The following is an 18,717-nucleotide window of genomic DNA, read 5'->3' as shown; positions in this document are numbered from 1 at the left end:
AGCTATGCTCTCAGGGTGTGAGTTAGGCCAGAAAGTGACAATGTTAGTCTGAAGATTATGTTTTGGGAAGATTATATGATATCAGGTAACTAAGCAGATGCAGGCTTTTGATGGACTGAATGTACTAACCACATTTTTTTTCTCCCTTTCCTCCCTCTCTCTCTCTCTCTTTGCTGTGTGTGTGTGTAACCTCCTGATCTGTCTCCTCCATCCTCTCATGTCATGTCTGGTTTCTACCCGGATGCCACCACCACCGCCGCCACCACCACTCTTTGTTTCTCTCTCCCTCTTCCTCTCAACCACCACCTCCAACAGCAGCAGCAGTTGCAAGCTCAGCATCTTTCTCACGGCCACGGACCTCCAGTGCCCCTCACCCCTCACCCTTCGGGACTTCAGCCTCCTGGAATCCCGCCCCTCGGCGGCAGTGCCGGCCTCCTGGCGCTGTCTAGTGCTCTGAGTGGCCAGTCTCACTTGGCAATTAAAGATGACAAGAAGCACCACGATGCAGAGCACCACAGAGGTGAGAGGCCGGGCAAGCCAGATTAGGACCTTGTCCTAACACTCTTACAGTGCTGCAAAGTTTGTGCACCGCTAAAGAAAGCCCCAACCCATACAGAGCGCAAACAATGAGCTAAGAGGAACTGTCTGTCGCAAAGCTTGGCCACTGAAACACAGTTCACCCTGGAGGTTTTCAGGGTTTAACGTGGGCATCTGTAGATTTCTCCATCTCTTTAGATGGCAGGCATCTTGACATCTTGGCAACTGCCTCGTTAATGCCAGTGGCCTGTACCATATTATGGAAAACTGTTAACTGCTTAATTGGGTAATTTTCAAAGAAAGTAATGTTGTTAAATGGGGCGAAATAAGAAGTTAAATTTGAAAGTGAATGTGTTCAAATGAAAGGTTTGATAATTGCATCTGTTACTACTTAGTTTCATAGGCTTTAATTCTAGTATGCATTAAATATTGGGCAAAATTGCACTTGACTAATTTTTTGAAAAAAAAAAAAAAGAGTAATTTATTCTGTCAAGAAATTTTTAAAAAATAGGCTTTTGTGTATGGTTAAACTGTAAATCTTATGTTTACAAAATACTGTAATTTTCAGGAAATCACTGTATTAGGAATGTGCAATGACTTATATAAATAAAAGCCATTTTTAAAACTGTTTGGGGCTTGTGTTCTAATTATTCCCCCCTTTTTTTTATTTCTGTTCTTGCCTCTGTGTCTGAACGGGCATGTCTGTGCGTTTCTTGGTAACCTCGGGAGCAGACAGAGAACCAGGCACAGTAAGTACCCCGACTTTATGTGCCTGCTGCACATAAAAACACGTTCCTCCTCCCACCCCCACGGTGCACCCCAGCCGCCTTTCTGTACATATAGGCACAGACACGTGTATTCTACTCTATCTCTCTCAGCAACTTGTTTTTTTTTTTTAGTATGTCTGTTCTCTCCCCCACCCCCCATCTTTTGTATAAAACTTTTTATCAGATGAGAGGGAGGCAAAGCTAAGATTACTCACTTGAAAATACACTTTGATCCTTATGTGCCCCATTTTAAAAATGTGTTTATCATTGCACTTCGAGTCCAGGTTTACCTCTAATGTAAGAGAGTATTCATTTTTTTCTTAAGTCAGTTCTGCAGGCAAGAGGTCATAATCCATATATGAAATTGGTTAGTGTTGTGTTATTTCTACCTAAACCATCATTATCCTCTGCAAATGCATCTTAGTTGCTAGGTTTCTATATCTGGTTTTCTTTTCATAATCGTCCTTGGAGTGTGAACTTGAACTTTATTTTAGTCCAAAGAACTGAGTCTTTGAGTAATCTCTCAAAACCAAGAAAATTGAGTTCACGGAGCTCTGTGCTTTTTGAGTTCATTTTTTCACCAGCCTAAATCTCAGTATATATTGAGTTTCCTGCATAATTATTATAGAAAACTCATGGTAATGGTTATATAAAATGGAGAAACCCGCTTTATGTACTATTTGATCTGTTCACATATCTGCCAGTTACTTGTGGGGTTGCCTGTCTCTAGAATGCACCTCTCATGTTGTGGAGCAAACAGTGAGAAACTGGCCCCTTTTCAGCTAAGATAACCTGAAGTTTTTACCCCTTCCCTCCTTCCTTTTAACTTTCTGAACATGACAGTATTTTGATGATCTTCAATCTAAATATGGTTTAAAAATGAGATGAAGTGAAGTGAAGTGAGCTCGCTCAGTCGTGTCTGACTCTTTGCGACCCCATGGACTGTAGCCCACCAGGCTCTTCCATCCATGGGATTCTCCAGGCAAGAATACTGGAGTGGGTTGCCATTTCCTTCTCCAGGGGAACTTCTCGACCCAGGGATCGAACCTGGGTCTCCCGCATTGCAGGCAGGCGCTTTACCCTCTGAGCCACCGGGGAAGCCCTACTGAACTTTTAAATCACTCTGATACTTTCTTATGAATCTGGGGGGAAGATATGTAATTTTTTTCAGTTTGAAAAGTTTAGGTCCCCTCTCCCTCCACCTTCTGGGTAGAATAGTAACTGTTTTAAGAATTTTCTTTGGGACCAAGCTTGGTATACTTTATGTGTCAGAGTATATTAGGGGAATAGATAATGGTGAAAGGATGAGAAAGCTGGTTTTGAAATTCTTGTTCTGTAAGTTTTCTTTGGAAAATGTTAGGAAGGAAAAAGAGGGGAGAAAAAATTAGACCTAGGGAATAAAATCACCTTCTCCCAAAGTACAGACCTAAGTAAACTGATACATGGAGGAACTAACTTGATTGATGGGGAAGTTGTACCTTAAAGAAGTACAAAATAGTTCTTCAGTTTCAGGCAGCTGTGGATTGTTTTTAAGTCCAGCTAGTTTGGTTATTAGTAAGTCCATGTTGAGTTAGCAGTCAGTGAACTTTGAAGTCCAAATGTGGTAGATACATTGCATAAACCAATGTATGATAAAATACATAGTTACTTAATGTTTTGTTTGCATGTCTCCTTTTTTACACCAAACTTCTGTCAAGTCTTAATTATAATTTCAACATTTTCAGAAGTATATATACTGAGTTTCCTGCATAATTATTATAGAAAACTCATGGTAATGATTGTATAAAATGGAGAAACTAGATTACTTTGTAACCTAAACATTTAATTCAGTCTGTAGAGAGGAATTAAATTGTTCACTGTCCATATAAGTGGGATTTTGCTGCAGTTATGTAAAATTAACTAACTCTCTTCAAACTTTATGTAAAATTAAATATGAGACTCAGTGGGTAATGAGATGATGTGTACTATTAACACCTAAAATATTATAATACTTAACTATTTAATAAAGTGGTTTGAATTATGAAGTTGAATTTTACTTGGCAGATAAAGTCAATTGATTATACAGGTGTTTTGTTTTTTCACTCAATGAGGGGTTAAGAGCAGTGGCTATCTAGGGCAATGATTTTCACACCTTGTGGTCTCAGAACCTTCATATCCTTAAAGTAATTGATGACCCCAGAGAACTTTTGTTTATGTATGTCACATATTTTGAAAATCTCTGGGTTAGAAATAAAACAGATTTTTAAATTACTTAAACAGATAGTTACTTAATTGTGTTAAATAACATTTTTAGTGAAAAATAACTAATTTCCAAAATAAAAAATTAGAGTGGGAAGAATGTCTTTGTTTTTTGCACATTTGCAAATGTCTTTATTGCCTGGTTTAAAGAGGGTAGCTGAGTTCTTGTCAATTTTTTGCATTCTGTTTGTTGACATATATTGTTTTGGTTTAAGTATTAAAATCTGCCCACAAAGAGACACCCTTGAGGTCCTTGGACCAAACTCTTGAGAATCTCTGCCATAAATAAGACCAAGGAGTTCTGAGAAATTCTAGGCTGGCATATAATTTTATTTTTTTCCTACTCTTCTTTCTATGTTGAACAGACATTTTTTATATCCAGTGCAAAAATCAAGGACTTACAATAGATCCAGAGGGAACTGTTGAGTGTGTATGTATTGTTATCTGAGTCTAAACTATTCCATTCGCTAGTTGAAGGTTTTATGGTGGGAAAACAAATGAATTATAATGTAACCTGTTTTATGTAAAACCCAGGAAAGGAGAGAGCTAAGAGCAGAGAGGACACAATTTTTTAAGTTTCTCATTTCTGAAAGGGATGAGTGGTAAAGCTAGTAACTTAAGAGAGGTGTAATTTGCTGTTTGGCTATTGATTTTAAATTAAGATTTGACTACTGTTTTTCTAATTCACAAACCTTTTTTTATTTTAACATAAGCCTATTTATCAGAATGCTACTACTGAGCAAAGAAATGACCTGACAAAAGCCTTTATTTCTTCAAGAGTAATAAAATTTAGATACTCAAGTTAATTTAAAGATGAATTGCACCAAATTCATTTTGGCTGAAGAAAATCTCCTTTAAATTAAGTCTGCTTGAAAGACTTGGAGTTAGAGAATTGACAAGGAGCTGTATGGCTTTTAAGAAAATGTGATAGGATGTTTATTTAAGTACTCATTCATTAAACAAATATTTATTGACCATTTACTATCTGCCAGGCACTGGCTGAGAGCACTGCATATACTTGCTGCCATTTTACAGTGATGTCTTGTGATGTCAGAGTCAAATTATGTGTTGAATGAAAAGCACTGAAATACCTCACTCGTGTGATCATTACTTGGAACATCTAGAAAAGGGAGGAGACTTGAGCGGGCTGTCTGGGAGAGACTCTAGAATGGGACGGTCTGTAAACTTAGGCAGGCTCCTGAGTGGACTTTAGAAGGCCCTTGAATACCCCTAAGATTGTATGTAGAGTACTGTGGGTGAGTGCTCTTATGTAATGCTGGGAAAAGATCATAACTCTCACTAAATTCTCCATGGGGGGTTCCTGGCTCTGAAAAGTCTTAAGCACTTTTCACCTGCTTTAGGTCAGAATAGTGCATCACCATCATTTTCTTCCTAGGTGGTACTAGTAGTAAAGAACCCACTTGCAGGAAACATAAAAGATCCAGTTCAGTCCCTGGGTCCGGAAGATCTCCTGGAGGAGGGCACGGCAACCCACTCCAGTATTCTTGCCTGAAGAATCCCATGGACAGAGGAACCTGGCAGGCTACAGTCCATGGGGTCGCAAAGAGTCAGACATGACAGAAGTGACAGCACACATCTCTTTTCTCACACGCAAAGCACAAGGAGGTTGGGTGCTTCTGTTCATACAGATCATCTTTCTGAGGGACTCTATTACCACTCCTGTAACTGATTTCTACAGTTCCCATGCTCACATTTAGAACTTATAATCAAGTGGTTATGACAACCATCACTTGATGTTAAGATGGTGTCTTTATTTTTTTCTTCTCTAGCTGTTGTACTTGACTAGTTAATTGGCAGAGGCAGGACCAGAGCCTAGTTCTGGACCACCCACCCCTTCCCTTTTTCTGAAATGACACTGTGCAGAATAAAGGGCAAAGAGGGAATAAGCTACGAGGCTTGCTTTGGGAAGTACTTCACCCTTGGCTGTTTCTGAAATTTTATTTTTTTGAATGTCACATTGTCTCCTCATGGCTTTTTATGACCATGGCAGTGTGGGGGTGTGTGGGGGGGAAAGGAGCAGTGATAGAAAGAAGGTAGGTTTTGGACTAAGGCAGACCCAGTGGAATTCTGGCTGCACAGGCAGTATTCCTCATCCTTTTGGACCTTCTTGTCTCCTCTGTAAAATGGCGATGGTGGCTGCCTGCAGGGTAAGGGTTCAGGACCCACAAATGGAAAGTCGTCAGACCTGCCATTGCAGGCCTTTAGGCAGGTCCTCCCTGCATCTGCCTGCAGGGGAGCCAGACAACAGGAAACATGTCGTTGGTCACCTTCAGCATAGTTACTTGTGGTTTCCTTTCCTTCTCACACAATGTGTGAGGCTTCTGTGGCGATGAGGGCCCACTTGACTGAGCGGCTGGTCCTGATTATCTGTGTGTCAGCATCACGAAACACACCCCAGTCTCTTAGGAACTTGATCAGTTGAATGATGCTGGAATCCATCAAAGGTAAATGGGGGCTCAGAGGAGGTGTTTTCACCTAAACATTGATGACTTTATCTTGGCCTATGCCAAGGAATTGTGTGGAGACAAAGGATAAAACTAAGATGAATTACCTGAAATCTCTATATTTAAGGCACAGTAGGAAACACTTACATTTTCTGAAGCAGTGGCCTCAGTAGATTTTTCTTTTGGCAGAACTTAAAACACTGTACTTAAAAAAATAAAATAAATCCTCTGGGAAAACCAGCATCACTGCCGTGAGAAGGGTGAACCCCCAAGGGAAGGAGGACCCTGGCGGTTTCTTGCTTGTTGGGAATGGTGTGTTCCTGTGCCAGGTGAGGTGTCTGCTTATCATTTTCAACATCCCCTCCTTAACATAGTACAGCAAACTGTATCTTTCCGATGAGGAGAGATGGGTGTAAGTGCCGTCAGATACCAGATACCACAGTCCAGTCCTGACCCATTGCTTTCTAGTTTCAGGACCTTTTTCTTTGCAGTAGAAGCTTCTCACCAGGGGCTGGCAAATGAAGAGGGGCAGTAGCACCTAAGAGCGCTTTACAAACATGCTTCTAGAAAAGGTTTGAGATATAGCTTGATTTTTGCTGTGACCAAGGTCCTGATTAGGGGAATAAAGGTGTTATGAGGTCATTTAAAGATTATTTTTAAGTAGTTATGTTTCTTTTCAGCTTCATAGTTTTTATTGAAAACGTTTTATTTTGTTTTACCTGGAGAAGGAGGGTGGAAAAGCAAACTCTGGACCTAGAGAGTGACGCTGAAGGCATTTCATGGTTTAGCACTTTCAGCCCAGATGTCACTGGGTGTGTGTCTATAGCTCTTTTATCTTGAACATCCTCTCGAGTCACCCATCTGCATCCAACAGTGCTGAGTTCCTAAATGCAGGTGCACGAACATGTATTTTCTTTTAATTTTTTTTTTATTGTTCTCCCCATATTTTGCCTTCAAACCATGTGAAAAATAGATGTTTACCCTTCAGACCTGCTTCACAGCCAATCTTCTGAGACATGTTTTCTATGTTTCCACACATCTCTATTTGCTTCCACATTTTGCCATTGACAAGTGGGGATTCTGTTAGTTTTATACGTTAAAAGTGCATTTGTCACACAGAATGCATGAATGACCAACTGGACCGCAGCACAAAGTACGCACAGAGTGACGGCTTAATTGGTACCAGGTGTGGATGAGGCGGTGCACAGATGTGATGGGGTGTGTCGTTACCTAATTGTTTTAATGTTCACTGAGAAGTTAATTGTCAGCGTAGAGTGTGCTAGCAAATTAGGTTCCCACTGCCTTAGTGTAACTGAGGATAAATGAGGTGTCATGAGTTTCCAATCTGTACCTCTGACACAAACACTTTTCCTGTGAGGAGGAGACTGTTCCCAAGGGGAATCAGCATGGCAGCTAAAGAAATCCATTTGAATAATGTGCATTATTTTCACATTAGGGAAACCTGTCTAGCTTTTGCTGTCTCCATAAACGGGTTTTCCTTTCACATTTGCTGCTGGTGGCTTCAAGCTTTAGATTTGGCTGGCAAAAGAATTGCTTTGAGGTCTCAGAGTAGATGAAGGTAGACGTGAATGCTCTTATAAAGTGTTCTGGCAACACTAACAGTGTAAACCAGCTCTCTTTCATATATCTGGAATTTACCTTCCAAAATACCTCAGTGTACATGAACAGCCATTCTTGTTAAATTGCCCAAGAAAAGTAAAATTCTCAAAACAAGACTATAAAGACTGTTTATTATTCATATTAAAGCAGCTAAGTCTCTCTATGTTGGTCTTGAGTAGGTGGGTGTTCAGAGCATGAAATAGAAACATTATTTTCCAGAATGGTCAGAATAAAGGTAACACAAAGTCCAAATCTTGGCATTTTTTTCTGATTCGACTGAATGCTCTTTGAAATTCAAAAGATTCTTCTATTTAAATTGTAAGTTCTTATAGGAAGGTATGGTTTGTTATTTACATGTATGGATTTTATTTTTACTTTAAGAGATTACATTGTCCACTTCTACCCGCTAGTTCAAATACCACCAACTCTCTAGTTAACTTGGGCCCACTCATCTTGAGCAGGGAATGATCTGGTGTGTTTTTATGCAACATGTTTCCCCTATTTGGGAAATTGTGCTCTGAATCTGACCACAGGTTATAACATTTGAAGGCTTCCTATGCTTTCTGGGTAGCTTTTTTGCTCACTCTCATTTCTGTTCTTAACCATCACATCACTGTTAGTGCAAGAAGGGACTCTCGGGAAGCACAGGGTAACCATAGTGAACAGTTCACCTGTTGTCAGTTCACATGCCCAATGAGGTTTTAGGTTCTCAGATATTCCAGATTTTAGAAGGGATGGGTCCCTTCTTGTGGTTCGTACCTTTTCTCTGTTCTTAGACCTCATCTAATCATTTCATGAATAGTTTCTTTATATAGATGGAGAGAAAAGCATGCCAGTTGGGATAACGGGTCTTTTAGACACTCTGTCTCTGGGCTGAACATTCCAGGGGGATCTTGTTTTCTTTAGAGACTTTTTCATCTGCCTCTCCCTTTATTGTTTTACTTGGCTCTGTTCCCACCAGTGTGTGTAACTTGAAAGGTGCAGAAAATCATCACGGTTTTCAAATTTTAGCTTATTTTGAAAACAGTGTGTTTTTAGATCTTGATTTGCTCAGATTTGTAATATCCCCCATGGGCTGTATGAAACTTCTATTTTTGAGTTCTTGTAAGAAAGACATGAGGTAAATAAGATGATTTTGTTTGGTTCTTAAGAAAATTTTTAAACAAACGAAAACTTATATACAGTCTGGAAATCCCAGCTCTCGGAACATTTGTAGTAGAAGTCTGCCCAGTAATTATAGTGTTTGAAAAATTCTGGCAGATAATTAAATTTTACCAGCTGCAAGGTGAAATAAAACATCAAGTTTCTTGGCTAGAATTCGATTCTATCATTCAGTGTGGTAACACTAGTTTTCATGTTGATTAAAAAACTCTGATTCACAATTAAATATTTATTTGGCAAATAAATATTTGAAAAGTGAATTTTACTTGATGAATGCTGTTTGGGAGATAAATACCTTTCAAAATACAGACTCTAGGGGGAGAAGCAGTAAATAAGTATATGGAACCACTGTTGGCAGTAATTGATGGGGCATGAAACTGGGGCTGTGGATACCTGGGCTATTTTGTTGCTGTCTGCTGGGGTGTTTCTTTAGTGTGATTCTTGGGTTATAAATGGCAGGAATCGTGAGTGGAAAGCCAGGAATTTGGGATTGTTTTCAGGTCATTTAAAACTAAGCTGTAAAATGTTTTTGGTGTTTGATATTATGTTCACAATTTTGTTACGGTGGGCATATACCAAGTAAGGCAAGATGTGTCTGTGTTTAGGAGGTGGTGGAAATCCAAGAGAGCATACATTAGTAGCTATTATATCACATTAGAATTTCAGGCTCACTAGGTTAAAGAGCCAATATGACTTTTAAGTGAGAGGTATTTGGGGGGGTCAAGTATTTGGGTACAAGTATTCAATGTACATAAACTGAGTTTAAAAATCACTCTTTTGGGAGTGCAACACTTTGACTTAATGGACAGAAGCTTCTTGACTTCAGGAAAATCACCTCCCCTTCTGGACGTCCTCTAGATAAAACAAGGGGGATAAAGGCAATGAATATGTGTTAAGGTTGCTTTAACCTCATCAGAGGTTTGGTCCTAACTGTCTTCAGTAACTTGAAGCAACCTCAGTTTTATTCTTTTACAAACAGGCTCTTCTTAAATGTTGATTGAATATTAAACTTTAATGTTAAATATGATTCTCTCTTGTCCTCTTTCAAATCTAACAAATCAAAATAGAACCATAAATTTTGAAGGACCCAAAGGATATTCAGTCAGCACCCAGGTATAGTCTCTTCATTCTTAAAATGTGTGTAAAATGTCTCAGAACAGCCATCAGAATGACTATTCTGCTGCTGAGCCCTGAGGAACGTAAGACAATGTGTGAGAACAAAACATAGCACCAGGGAAGAAGACTTACGGTATCAGGAGACATCCAGCACTACCCATGTGGTCACTTGCGGGTTCTGAGGATCAAATGAGGGAATTGTGAAAGATGAAGGTCACCTAGGCAGTAGTTTAGCAAAACTGTTGCTGCCAACAGTGCATTGAAGTTCATTAGGTTGGAACTATTTGCTTAAGTCAAGAACAACAATGAAAGCAGTGTCAGAGCTCGAAGATGCTGGGGACAATTACAGCAAACAGGGCACATGGGAACCACAAGAAAGTGGTTTGTCACAGGTGGGGCTGCAGCGGGGGCCAGGCACCCCCTGGCTCCAGACTGCGGCTGTCCCAGGCCTCTCTAGCCCGCACTCCTTGCTGCCGTGTTTTGAATCAATTTTATACCATCAAAGGTATGATGAGACATTTCATTTCGTAACTTGTCTCAATCTTCCATCTGAATGGAGCCAATTTTCAGATAAGCAGGAGTGCTAATTACCAACCCCATCTAAATTTAGAAGTACTTTCAGAGCTTTGCAGAACTCATTCAGATTATAGGCCTCACTTAAGCTGCTCAAACAGGAATGAGAATTTAACTTCTGACATGGAAATGCAGAAGCCTCACAGCTCGCCAGGGTCCAGCCAGAGGAATGTTATTGTTTCTAGCAAAAATTGCGTTGTTCCTAGAAGGTACGTCGTTTACTTTCATGATCACAGTCCCATTTGATGAGAAAAATCAGATCATTAGAAAGCTGTCTTTGAGTAGCTGAGTGGTTTGGATGCCCAGTGCTAGTTATAGCAGGAGAGCTGCTCAGGAGACCCTGGAGAAAGAGACTTTAAAATTGCCAGTGGACACCGACACTGCTGTGTTCTGCTGGGCGCATGCGTAGGTGTCCGGTTGAGAATGATGCAGCCTGGCCCTCACTGCTTCTGGTCAGAGTCTGGAGGAAGAGACTTGGGGGCTGATATAATCTAGAACACAGACAAGCGTGTTTGGACACTTTTTCCACGTGAGCACAAGCTGCTGCTCCCCTCCCCAGTGCGTGTGTTAGCTCTTCACAGGAGTTTTGTTAAGTCTCCTGCGTCCTGTCAGGCAATGGGTCTGGGTCAGAGGGGTTAGTTTTTAGCAGACGTTTGCCAAGGTAATTAGTTCAGGGATCCAGCCGGCTCACCTTTCAGCCCCACACTGTGCTCGCGACATTATTCTGAGCTTCTCTATATTGAATAGTGTTGGTTCCTACCACTGCTTTTTATGTAAGCCTCCCGGCATTTGTGGAGCTTGAACGGTCATGAATGAAAGCTCAGCTGCTTCAGAGGCAGCCTCTGAAGTGGGCAGAGGGGCTTCAGCATGCCTTTTGATTTCCTCCTGAGTGTGGTTGAGCTGAGAATGTTCCCATGGTGGGGTCCCCAGTTTTCACAGGGCACAGAAGGGGGGCGGTTTGAGAGCAAGCCACCTGGCTAATTTCCTTGGGCTGGTTAGGACGGAAGACCCATCCAGGGCCTCTAAAAATGGACCTTTATTTAAAGATTTTGCTCCTGGTTTTTACTGCATTAGAGGTGGTCTTACTTTAAGGTTTTCCCAAGCCCCTTTGTATTTTAAATTGCAGCTTAGAAAGGTAGCATCACTGTTTGTTGGCCGCGGACTGAGTTCTCCAGCATTTTTCAGAAATTGGGGTTATCTGGGCTTTGAGAAAGGAAGTTTTTGCACAGCCAGTTCAGCATTGTTCAAGGCAGTAACACATCACTGAACAAATTGCCCTCTTGCATATGCTAATCCCACACTTAAAAGAACTCATTGTAACATGTTCTGATGCTTTAGCCCAAGGGGAGATGGGAATTGAAGGGATGTCAGATCGTGTCATGTGACCCTCAAATATCTAAAATGCCTGTTTTCTTTGGGTCAGCAGTTCATACTCAGCACATGTGAAGGAAAGTATCCTGTGTGGTTTGTGGAAAAGATTAGTCCTTGTTCCTGCTTTTGTGTGTGGGAGCTGGCCTTGCTGTTGAAGATTCACTGGCTGGAATTCCTGCTTTGGGTCTTAAATTTCAGTGCTCTTGGCAAGGAACACCAAATCTTATTTTCAACAATAAATTAAAAGAATTCAAAAGAGTTCCTTCATTGTGACTGTGGAAAATGTGATTTGCCTTTTAGGAAAGCATGCTGTTAATCCCACCCGCTCTCTTTGTGTCTTTTTAGAAAGGCCCACATTGACTCTTACAGTGACAGAATACGTCTAATAGAGTGATCTCAGGTTTTGCTCATAGACATTCGTATTCCAGACCAGGGAGTCTCAGTGGGAAAGAATAAAAACACATCCACATATAAACAGCAGGTTCCCATTTCTCTTAAGAACAAACAGAACAGAGGAGCAGTTTAAGTGAGTAGGGCCAGAAGGATCCACGAGGCTTTGGATGGCTTGATTGCATAATCAGGGTCTCCCTTTTAAGTGCTTAAATCTCTATAAATGTTTGCCATCTACGTCCTCAGATGAGACGAATTAAATGGAATGAAAGGCTATGTAGGTATCACTTTTCCAAATCGGCTGTCACATCCAGGTTGGGTTTTCATGTGTACAGAAAGACTTGGGAAGAAATCTGTGATTAATTTTTTTTTTTTTTTTGGCCTTGCAGAGTAATTCCCTCTTGGTCCCAGACAGTCTAAGAGGCACAGATAAACGCAGAAATGGACCCGAGTTTTCTAATGACATCAAAAAAAGAAAGGTGGACGATAAGGACTCCAGCCACTATGTAAGTAAATAAAGGGCTTGAAATAATATTTTGTTTGTCTTCTTGCTCACCTTCTAAGTGAGTCTATTAAAGATCTGATAATTTCACATACCTTAAAATAATGTATCAAGAGGATAGATTCTTACATTGTAGGATATTATTTCCCTCTAGAGCTGTAAATTATGTATCTTCTAGGCTCAGTATTAAATTTTGGGCTTTCTTCTGCAGTTATTCATAAGAGGGGATACAGAAATGTAGGACTAGCTTCATGGTGTGTGGTCTGAGCCAGCTGCGCTGGCCCTGCTCTTAAAAGGAACCTGTCTCACCCTTAGTTTCATCCTCTGCTCTCCACCATCTTTAAATGCTCAATTTTTGAGCCAGGGCCTGTATTTTCATTTTGTCCCAGGCCTTGCAAAATTTGGTACCCTGTCGTGCTGAGATAATGAGGATGAGAATTTGGTGTCACCAGCTGCCTTCTTGGATGCCACTGTGGTAATAGATTCAGGTCCAAATTAGGCCTTAAGTCAGAGTCTGTCCTCTGCTGCAGCGAGTGGTGCAGTGATAAAAGTCCGTGGTAAAAATGGAAGAAACACTGGGGGCATCTTGTTCAAACCCTACAGATGAGACCACACAGCTCGATATGAGGACTCTTGATTCAGATCTGGCTAAAACCACATTCATGAGGAGAGCAAACCAAGCCAAATGGCCATTGACTGTGGTCTCGGGGTCATAAACATTGCATCTGACAGATACCTTGTCATTCCTTGTGTGTCCGTGAGTTTCTATTTCAGGATGGACACATTATCAGAAGTGTGAGAGCAGAGGGTGAGTTGAGCCATTCCCGGTTGCCCCTGGAGGAGAACGTGTCCACCTCCAGCTGGCTGCTGTGCAGAGGTTTCCACGCTAGGCCTCTGTCTCCTGCTAGCTGGCACAAGCTGAGGGCTAATGTAGTGTTTAGAAATGGGTAACAGTTCTTGAGCAGCACCTCAAGGTAGTGCCAGGTACTGTATCCTTCTGTGTGGCTTGTTTCACTTAACTCTCAAAACCACCCTGTGTATTTGGTACCATCCCTCCATTTCATAGATAAAGGAACTGCAGCACAGAGCTTTTAAGTGATTGGCCCAAGGCCAGCGTTAGTAGCAGAGCCTGGAGACAGCCTGACTCTAGAATCCATGCTCTTGGTAACCATGCTAGGATTCCCAAAGCAAGAGCCTAGGATTGGATGTTTTGGCGCAGAATAGTGGTACCTACTTTGTTCCATAATAATACTCTAAGAACCCAAATTGTTGATCTCCCCACCCCAGCCCAAGCCTTTTTAGTATGTATTTGCCCCTTATCTTTTGCCCAGCACTTGTGTTGCACACAGATACTTTTATATATGACATTGATTGTTCGTCAGCCATGACATACCGAAATTTGCACACTTGCCAATGATACAATTCTAAGTTGCTCTGTGCAAGGCTCGTGTGGATAAATTATTTAGTAGTGAGTGATGTAGAATCCGTGGCTCTACATGACTTTTTCGTAACCTGCTGCTATTAGCTGTGTCTAGTTGTATTGGTAGTTGAGGGCAATGTATTGAGATGATGTTGGAGAAGGTGGAGCAAAGGACTCAGACCTTAGATGTTTGATGACAGATATGTACTGTACTGTGAAGGTTTATATTTGGGGGATGATCCGATACAAAGCTAACATTTACATTTCAGACTACTTAGGGATGCACTTCACAGTTCCATTTTAAATAAATGAATTGTCTGCTACTTCTTACCAGTTGGTCTGTACATTACATTAACCTTTTTTATTTTCCTACTTTTTTTTCCTAAAGGGAAACCCCTTCAGCTTGTATTTTGTCACTGTCACCTGGGTTCCTTTCTTTCTTTCTTTTAATCAGTGTTTTTTGTTGTTGTTGTTGTTTTGGTTGGCTGCACTGTGCAGCATGCGAATCTTAGTTCCCTGAAGAGGGATCAAATCCGTGCCCCCTGCAGCGAAAGGGTGGAGTACTAACTGCTGGACCACCAGGGAATTCCCATACCTTGGGTTTCTTAGTACCTGAAAACGTTTGTGATTTTCTGTGGGCTTTGTTAAGAGAAAGCACATTTTTTTTAGTATTTTTTCTTTTATTGCATGAAAAAATACTTCTTTCAACAGACTTATTTTAAATTACCCAGGCTTCCTCATTGGTTGTAATTTCTTGATATTGCTAGTGAATTGCATGGGATTTTTATAACTATGACTAAAGCATATCTAGTCACACATTATTGAAGAAAGTCAATTGGGTCTCCCTCGTATAACACTTTAGGTATGACTAGATAAAACATTTAAGATGTGAATTTAGAGTTGGGGGTGTCTTTCTAGCTGGACTTGGGGTCCACAGAAAGTTAATGGGTTTGCACTTATACTGATATTTCTCAGGCATTATTAGTGTATTCTTATTTGACAATGACATCAGTATAAGAACTGTGTAGATCATAAACCCGGGGCCTGCTCCTTTTTGAGAATTAGGGCCCATTTGCGATAACCTGTTTTTTTGTATGTCGATTGTATGACTGTGAACTAAAGAGCATAGGCCTTTTGGCTAAGAAAGCTTCTTAACCTTAGTTCAGGGCTTCTTCAGCCTGCCCTGAACTTGATGTAAGAGTGATCACGTTATTAAATTGAACAGCTTTTTTCTGAAGCTTTTTCAAATTCAGTGCAACCATGGAGTTTCCTCTGATGAGCCAATTTTATGGCTTCATGTCAAGACCATAAAAGCTCTACTGTAGGATGCCAGTGCCCTCCAGATACTGCCATCCTATCTTCCTTCCATCACAAGAATATTCCAAGTTGATTGCTAAAGAGCCAGTGTGAGGTTAGATTAGATCTAGGTAGTTATTTCAGCCAGTACTTAGCTTTGTTGTTTGTACTTTATTTTTGCTTTATTTATTTTTTTGCTTTATATAACTTTTTTTGTAGTAATTAGTAACCCCATGGGAACAAGGTCCAAATTTGTCTTTGTAATTATGAATTGCCCATGAACACTAGAATTGTTGACAGCCTTCAAGGTGATACATATAAAAGCAATGGTATGAAATTGTGTTCTTAGTTTGAAATCCATTGGGGAAAGATCTCTTAAAGAGGGACATGTAGTTTTTGGATTATAAGAGATTGAGCTGTTGCAAACATTTATTGAGTCTTTACTGTGTGCCAAGTTTTACAGGATGCCATCACCTGTATACACACTGTGACTGTATGGCTGGTGTGCTATTGCAACAGAGTTCCTGCCTGGGGCTCTGCACCTCCCTGGGTCAGATGAGAAGGGTAGAAGGTGATCTTAGTTACCAGGGCGGGCATTCTGTAAGGGACCCTGTAGGCATGTCCCAGGTCATTTTCTAGTCTGTCTGCTACCAAGAACTATAGGTATTTCATTGAGCCTCAATCCCTTTAGTAAATGGCATTAAAATCTCTTTTTTTTTTTCAGGATAGCGATGGTGACAAAAGCGATGACAACTTAGTTGTGGATGTTTCTAATGAGGTAACCATTCTCTTCATCAAACTTTATTTTTAGAGCAACTTGTGAGAGAAAGGACGTGGAGCCAACGTATGTTGGTCTTTTGCAACTTTACACATTAAGAATTTACTGAGTGTTCATAGAGCAGTAATGGTCTAAAAGCAACACAAACTGGTTTCTTTAAAAAAATAATCGGTCTCCCTAACCATTTTGGATTCCTAAGTTGGTGTCTGGTGCTCCTTTCTATCCTGTGCCCTCTGGGCAAAGTAGGTGAGCATGAGGGGAGACACAGTTGTTTCTAGATTTTTTTCTTTACAGTGTCTCCACCGGTGTGCTTGCAGACACCATCCTGTTCATTGTAACAACAATATTAGGTGCATGCCCTCAAATCGCCCAAATCTCAAGGACTTTGAGCACTCTCCTTTAATTTGGAGAATTGGTATGGAAACAGAGTGTGTAAAGGGAAAGATCCATCTGTTGTGAGTGAAATCATGAGACCTTTGCTTGTGCTTCTGGAGGACCCCTCATCTCCCCGCGCAAGCCCCGCCCATTCACCCAGGGAAAATGGGATTGACAAAACCCGCCTGCTGAAGAAAGACGCCTCCAGCAGCCCGGCGTCCACTGCCTCCTCGGGAAGTTCCACTTCTTTGAAATCCAAAGAAATGAGCTTGGTAGGTCATAAGAACTGTCACTTGCCTATTTAGCAGTTCGGTTTTCTTGGGGAACCAGAGGTTCCCTAATGTATTTGAAATATGGGGTTTTTAATGACTGAGTTATATTTTTAAGGGTTTTAAAGTGAAACTCATGGTTCTGTTCTCTGTCCCTGGGTGATTCCTTTTTCCCACTGGGTCATCTCTTCTGGGCCATGGTTAAGCAAGATAAGCTTCCGTGCCTATTGCCTGCTTTCTTGGGGGATGTGTCTGTGGCACAGACTCTCTGAAACTTCTTACTTGACAAATGGTTTGAATGCCTTAGGTCCTATGAAGTCCTTCACTTTCTTAAGCGGTGCATTTCCCCTGGTTTTAGACTGACCCGTCCTGTCAGGTCATGTTGTGACCGGGTTACTGGGCAAATGGTGATGTACTCAAGGTGGCACCAGAGGTAACCTGGACGTGGGGAGGGATGAGGGTGGTATCAGGCCCATTCATGCTCTCAGTCATTCACCAGACATTGTGGAGTGTCTCATCTCTCCACTCACCATAACTGCACCATAACAACCCTGCAGTTAATCCCTGTGTGGTCCCTCAAGGCATTATCCCATTTCACTGATGGGGGGGCAGGCCTCAAGTTGGCAAGCTTGAGGAGCCTGCCAAGTTTACACAGCACATGGACTCCCAGGCCAGAAAGAGCTGGGGTCTGTCTAGCCTATGTTCTTTGCTATCCCAGAGCACTTCTCAGACTGGCTAAAAGGACACGAAAGGTTGAGATGCAGAAGAAGGTGCCCTGTGACCCTGTTACCATCTTGACTGCCGAAGGCCTCTTGCACTAGTGGGTCCGCACTGTTTATGTAGGCAAATGGGTGCTGCTGCTGAATGCCAAAGAGTTATTTTTTTTAGGTACATCTCTTAAAATGACAGGGCTAGTTCTAGGGCTTTTGCCTCTGAAATGCTAGTTTGCTTCTCATCAAGCTGATGGCTCAGCTGTCTCTCTCTGTCAGTCTCAATCCCACTGCCACCAAAAGGCAAGGGTGGAAAGGTTGGTAAGGGGGTTCCTCCCTCTGATATTCTCGATGATGGAGGCATTTGTTTCTGAGTGACCTAGAACTTTCCTCTGGGTGGTCATCATTCTTACTTGGACTAGATCCGAAGTCCACAAGCCTGATGGAAAAATACTTTTTAAAATAAAATCTGCGGAGGAAGGCGTGTGATCATGTTCTGTGTCTCTAGCTAGAGTTTTAATTCTGGCAGGAAGAGGAAAGGTCAACATTTCTCACTCACAAGTTAATGCTGTCAACATTGTGTGGATTTATGAAAATTGGCCGAGGGAGTAGCTAGAAGGTGCCCAGTGTTCCAGCTGCTGTTGTGATAAATTGTGTAATATGGCTTGGATTAAAAATAATACTCATTTAATTTGTTTAATGATACCAGCATGAGAAAGCCAGCACGCCTGTGCTGAAATCCAGCACACCGACGCCTCGGAGTGACATGCCAACGCCGGGCACCAGCGCCACTCCAGGACTCCGTCCAGGCCTCGGCAAGCCTCCAGCCATGGACCCCCTTGTCAACCAAGCGGGTAAGGCATTGCCTCTCGTGGGCTGTGTTTTGTTTTTCTCTTTCCCAACTTGATTTGTCTGTTCATCTCATTGTGCATTTCCCCGTGAATATGAGAGGTGCTTTCTGCCTGCCTCCCTCCTGCTTATCTCTGAAAAGCTGTGATAAGAAACAGATGTTTGTCCTTGGGTTTCAGCAGCTGTACCCTGTTCAGTCTCCGACTGTTTACATTTGGCTTTTCTTTTATTTCCAAATAATCCAAATCCCAAGGACTTCAATAAAGTTTCTGATAATTAT

At 41.5% G+C, this 18,717-nt stretch overlaps 1 protein-coding gene across 9 annotated transcripts in view; it reads left to right on the top strand.

Moving 5' to 3' along the window:
* TLE1 (TLE family member 1, transcriptional corepressor) overlaps positions 1 to 18,717 on the top strand; it is a 92,929-nt gene that overhangs the window by 46,559 nt on the left and 27,653 nt on the right. For 4 of the 9 annotated variants that reach the window (XM_027549539.1, XM_027549535.1, XM_027549543.1 and 1 more), the window contains exons 7-12: positions 316 to 520; positions 1,270 to 1,286; positions 12,628 to 12,744; positions 16,181 to 16,234; positions 16,729 to 16,881; positions 18,298 to 18,442. In XM_027549539.1, coding sequence (XP_027405340.1) covers positions 316 to 520; positions 1,270 to 1,286; positions 12,628 to 12,744; positions 16,181 to 16,234; positions 16,729 to 16,881; positions 18,298 to 18,442 — 691 coding nt within the window. The remainder of the gene's footprint in view (positions 1 to 315; positions 521 to 1,269; positions 1,287 to 12,627; positions 12,745 to 16,180; positions 16,235 to 16,728; positions 16,882 to 18,297; positions 18,443 to 18,717) is intronic. The other 5 variants (XM_027549544.1, XM_027549540.1, XM_027549537.1 and 2 more) reach the window with 2 other exon arrangements.

The sequence above is a fragment of the Bos indicus x Bos taurus genome, chromosome 8 (assembly GCF_003369695.1).
Source record: "Bos indicus x Bos taurus breed Angus x Brahman F1 hybrid chromosome 8, Bos_hybrid_MaternalHap_v2.0, whole genome shotgun sequence".
NCBI classification, from domain to species: Eukaryota; Metazoa; Chordata; class Mammalia; order Artiodactyla; family Bovidae; genus Bos; species Bos indicus x Bos taurus.
This window is presented reverse-complemented; position numbering and strand designations above follow the sequence as displayed.